The 5,524-nt window shown below is 38.0% G+C and overlaps 1 protein-coding gene across 1 annotated transcript; it reads left to right on the forward strand.

The window, feature by feature from the left end:
* The first annotated feature begins 836 nt into the window (after positions 1-836).
* On the forward strand, positions 837-5,157 carry LOC140872929 (uncharacterized). The gene is made up of 4 exons (XM_073275857.1): positions 837-1,827; positions 2,208-2,498; positions 2,568-4,565; positions 4,668-5,157. The coding sequence occupies exons 1-4, from the start codon at positions 888-890 to the stop codon at positions 5,039-5,041; spliced, it is 3,603 nt and encodes a 1,200-aa protein (XP_073131958.1). The 5' UTR covers positions 837-887; the 3' UTR covers positions 5,042-5,157.
* The last annotated feature ends 367 nt before the right edge of the window (positions 5,158-5,524 follow it).

The raw sequence follows: 5,524 nt of genomic DNA on the forward strand, positions 1-5,524 counted from the left end.
ACAGCATTGCTGGTGATTGTTGGCGGTGGGCAGGGCATCGAGCCATCCACATAGCCAAAGAGGTCGTAGCCAATTAGCAGAGACTGGAATTGAAGACGCCATGCCGGGTAGTTTGTGGAAGTAAGTTTCAAAGGAGCTAGCTTGCGCTGCCACATTAATGGCAATAAGAGAGCTGGACGGTGGGGTAAGGGCCATGGTGGTCACGGTGGTGACCGATGGTGTGCCGTCGGTCATGAAAAAAGAAATATAGGGTTAGCGACGTTTGCCTAATTTCTCTGATACCATGTAGAGATTGAGAGAACATGAATAATATTATTGATCTCGCAATATGTATATTTATACCAGAGTGTGCTAGACTATCAATCTAGAAGGATACAAATCACAACCTAAGATAAACACCTATATACAAGAAAAATATCATATCAATAAGGATACAAGATGAAATAAAATCATTAACAAATCAACACATATCTAACACAATGGGTCCTTGAGGAACCTAGTTGGTGAGAATTTGAACAATGATCGCGAAATCAATTTTTCAGCCACACTTTTTCGGATGAACCTGTCAGTGCGAGTTACTTGACTCACTAATATGATTTACTGGCTATTGTATTAGCCTGATGTTTATCCAATGCACACCAAAAACTGACACCAAGGATGCGTAGTCAAAAAAAAAAAATCAATCGTAGTCAAGTTGAAATTTATGAAACTGAACAGGAGATATGGAAGTATGTCCTTTTCCACTTGGTTTTTGGTGTGAAACGAAGACTTTCGGGCAATTTTGCAAGCTAGAGTAAACAAGTCGTCGGATACTCGGATTCACAACTTTTCTTAAATTTAAATTTGAACTTAAGCATTCGATCGTCTTATGATATGATATGATATGAATGAAATATATATTTCTGGAAATGGGCATGAAGAAGGGACAGTGTTTTCTTGTGGCAGTTTCATTACTAAATATTCTGATCATGGCTTGTTTGGCCATGGCGTTAACCAACATAATCACTGATCAATCTGCCCTTCTTGCATTCAAATCCCAACTCAGTTTAGACCCTTCTCATGTTTTGTCCCGAAACTGGTCCCATTCTTCCCCAACATGCGAATGGATTGGAGTTACTTGCAGTTCTCGCCACCCAAGAGTTACAGCTTTAGATATTTCAGAGATGGGACTTCACGGAAATCTGCCCTCACAACTGGGAAACCTGTCGTTCCTAGTTTCTCTAAACTTGAGAAATAACAGTTTTCGTGGCCAACTTCCCCAAGAGTTGGCAAAGTTGCATAGATTGAGATTCTTGGATTTCGGGTTCAACAGCTTCACCGGCAACATCCCTTCTTTGTTCGGGATCTTGGTTGAACTTCGGTTCTTGAATCTTCGGAACAATTTTTTTACTGGTTCCATACCAAGTTTCGTAACGAATATGTCCAAGCTGGAAGTTTTTGATATATCATTCAATCCTTTACAGGGAGAAATCCCAGAAGCCTTTGGAAGTTTGTTTAACTTGAAGGAATTGCGATTACAATCTAACAACCTTATCGGTGTCGTACCGATGTCAGTTTTCAACATATCCACCATGGAAAATCTTGCTTTGACAGGGAATAGTTTGTCCGGCAATCTCCCTGAAGGCATGTGCCGCCGCCTCTGGAATCTGAAAACGCTTTATCTATCTTCCAACGAGCTGGAAGGTCCCATACCGCTAAATATTTCCGAGTGTTCACAGCTTACTGTTCTCTCCTTGTGGTATAATAAGTTTACTGGCTCCATCCCTCGAGGCATTGGAAGCTTAAGGGAACTTGAAGTATTGTATCTTAGTTTCAACCATTTTACAGGTGGTATATCTTATTTTGAAACAGAAATTTCATCATTGGATTTCATTTCACTGCATTCGAATGTGCCTTTCTTGTTTATAGAGTATACCTTTCTAACTATTCATACTCATACATAAGGTGTTAACCTCTATATGTTATCATAATCTTGTTGTCTCTTGGGATGTCGAACTTTATCAAACACAAGGTTTCTCCTATCTGGAACCTCAAGAATTGCGGAGAGTTCTACATTTTATTAACTATGCTTGTAGGTGGTAAACCTTGTATTGGCTCAGGATCTTGCTCATTGAATTTGCAGCATGTTATTCCTATTTTATGTTGTTGATGGACTTTTAACCTTTTCAAAACAATATTAAGTTTTATGAAGTTCACTCTTTTGCCAGGTGAAATCCCAAAAGAGATCGGTAACCTTGAAAAGTTGACGGAGCTACGAATGGAAGATAACTTTTTCGTGGGCTCTGTACCTTCATCTATCTGCAACAGCTCCTCATTGCAATACATCAATGTTGCAGAATGTAATCTAACCGGTTCCATTCCGTCCGACATGTGTTCTTCTTCTTCTCAGCTCAGAAAGGCTTATTTCTATGGGAACAACTTAACTGGAAGCATACCAAAAGGGATCGGAAACTTAACAATGCTGCAAATGTTGTATATTGGTTATAACAAGTTGACAGGTAAAATACTTGATGAAATTGCAGCTTGTGCATCCAAGAAATTTATATGAAATCGTCCTTGTTTTTCAGGAACAATTCCAGAAGGGATAGGCAATCTTAACAACTTGTTGTTCTTGGATTTGTCATACAATGACTTGAGTGGTTATATCCCTGAAAAAATCTTCAACATCTCAACATTAAGGTCGATTGTTGTTTCATCGAATAAGCTATTGGGTCACCTTCCATCGATTTTGAATCATGGGCTACCTGATCTAGAAGTGTTCTACCTCGATCACAATTTTTTCTTTGGAGAAATGACTGATTCTATCTCAAATTCGTCCAAACTCATCTTCCTCGACTTTTCTTTCAACAATCTCACTGGACAAATTCCCCACTCCTTTGGGAAGTTGAGTCTTTTGGAAATTTTACTATTAACCGCGAACAATTTGGTTAGTGAAACATCGGAACTAAGCTTCATCACTCCATTGAGCAACTGCAGCTATCTAAGTGAATTCAGTATAGGAGCTAATCCTTTCAATGGAGTTCTCCCAGTTTCCATAGGGAATCTGTCAACTTCTATTCAGAAATTATATGCTCACAACTGTGGTCTTCGAGGCAGAATTCCAGATGGACTTGGAAATCTTGAAAATTTGATTATTCTGGGTATGTTCCGTAATGAACTCACAGGAGCTATTCCAAATACATTGGAAAACCTGAGAAAACTTCAAGCTTTTTCTCTTCACCACAACAAACTGAGGGGATCGATACCTGATATCCTCTGCACACTACCGAATTTGGCTCTATTGTCTCTTATGCATAACAAAATCACTGGTTCTATCCCTGATTGCATTGGAAATCTTACTTCTCTAAGGGCACTATACTTGGGGACAAACAGATTAAATTCTGTGATACCTACAAGCCTATGGAGACTCCGCGATATTCTCGAGTTGGATTTGTCTTCAAATATGTTGACGGGTTCTCTACCTTCAGATATTAGATATATGAAGGTTGCAACCATCCTTGATTTCTCAAAAAATCAATTCTCAAGTATCATTCCTAGCTCTATTGGAGGCGTAGGGAGCATTGTCGATCTTTCTTTGGCACGAAACAGATTTCAAGGATCTATTCCCGAGTCCATTGGTAAGTTGGTGAGTTTGGAGACACTGGATCTTTCACACAACAATCTTTCTGGAACTATCTCAACGTCGCTGGAAGCACTTCAGTATCTCAAGTACTTCGATGTTTCTTTCAATGAGTTAAGCGGTCCCATCCCTACTGGTGGCCCCTTCAAATCTTTTCCAAGTAAATTCTTCATTTCTAATGAAGGGCTTTGTGGTGATTCTAAATATGGAGTTCCACCTTGTCATGAAAATACAATCCCTAAATCGAAGAGGAAGAAAGTGAGTCCTCATGTTGTGTATGTTTTCGTGGGGATTTCAATGCTAGCTTTCATCATAGCCATGTCATATCTACTTGCAAGATACCGAGAGAAAAACAAGGTAGAATCCCCTACAGAGAGTTCATTCATTACTGCACCATCACGAGTCTCGTATCAGGAACTTGTAAAGGCAACCGAAGGATTCAATGAGAATCATTTACTTGGGACAGGAAGTTATGGTTCTGTCTACAAAGGGACGCTTGAGGATGGCGAAGATGTGGCGGTGAAAGTGTTCCACTCGCATTCAGAAGGCGGATTCAAGAGTTTTGACACTGAATGTGAAGTCTTGCGTACGCTACGTCATAGAAATCTCTGCAAAGTCATTGGAAGTTGCTCGAACGAAGACTTCAAGGCATTGGTTCTCAAATATATGCCTAATGGAAGCCTCGAACAATGGCTATATTTGGAAAACAACTTCTTGAATATCGTGCAAAGACTGAACATAATGATAGACATAGCATGTGCACTAGAATATCTACACTATGGTTACTCAATACCGATAATTCATTGTGATTTAAAGCCAAGCAATGTGCTCTTAGATGAAGAAATGGTTGCCCATTTGAGCGATTTTGGGGTCGCGAAGCTTCTAAGTGATGGAGTTAGCGTTACGCTCACAAGGACGCTTGCCACATTAGGCTATATTGCACCAGGTGAACATGCCATTTTTCATCTCCTTCATTAATCACATTTTTTAAACTTTTACTTGCTATATATAACTTTGATGAACTTATTTTTTTTTTCTTGTTTTATAGAATATGGTTCGGAAGGATTGGTATCCGTAAAATGTGATGTTTACAGCTACGGCATAATGTTGATGGAAGTTTTTACGGGAATGAAGCCGAATGATATAAAGTTTACAGGGGATTTAAGCCTAAGGAAGTGGGTGAATGATTGTGTGCCTGATGCAATTGTGCAAGTTATAGATTCGGAATTATTGAACTCGGAAGAAGAATATCTCCATGAAAAGGTGGAATGCTTGGTGTCAATAATGGAGATAGCTTTAAAATGTTGTATGGAGAATCCTAGCGAAAGGAGAATTAGCATGAAATATGTTGTTGTAGCATTGAAGAAGATCATGTCTCAACACCTTCAGTACTATACTCCAAAACAAGTGAGCAACCTTTGAAATTGGAGTTGTACTTGTACCAATGTTTTATATGTGTGGTAAAAATACACTGTTAATGATTCTATACTTGTTTCCTTTAATTTTCTTCGAATTTCGCTTCTCTTTGATAAATTATACGTTTATGGTAATATTTTTTTTAGTATCTTTCAATTCCTAAATCTATAAAACCTCGAAATTTTGGTTGCTTAAAAGTGCTGCTTTATATGTGTCTTTTGAGCTTCCGTTTGAATCAAAAAGCTTATATTTGTCTTTTGAGTTTCCGTTTATTGCTTAATTATCAACTAATTAACACCTTACTGTTTAATTAAAATTATACCATTTGCTAACTAATTTTCAATCAATTTAGTCATGACATCTTAATTAATTTTACAAAAATACAATCAAATCCTCATTTTATTTTAACTTCCCCTCAACTTATTTCAAACAATATCACATTACTTATCAATTTATTTTTTTAATCACATTTTATCTATTTTTTTTATA

This window comes from Henckelia pumila, unplaced genomic scaffold (assembly GCF_033568475.1).
Source record: "Henckelia pumila isolate YLH828 unplaced genomic scaffold, ASM3356847v2 CTG_498, whole genome shotgun sequence".
NCBI lineage: Eukaryota > Viridiplantae > Streptophyta > Magnoliopsida > Lamiales > Gesneriaceae > Henckelia > Henckelia pumila.

Bases quoted from the DNA above. Each gene is read 5' to 3' on its own strand.
- LOC140872929 (XM_073275857.1), top strand. From the start codon at position 888: ATGAAATATATATTTCTGGAAATGGGCATGAAGAAGGGACAGTGTTTT. The intron at 1,828-2,207 runs GTGGTATATCTT...CTCTTTTGCCAG, and splicing joins TAGTTTCAACCATTTTACAG to GTGAAATCCCAAAAGAGATC. The intron at 4,566-4,667 runs GTGAACATGCCA...CTTGTTTTATAG, and splicing joins ATTAGGCTATATTGCACCAG to AATATGGTTCGGAAGGATTG.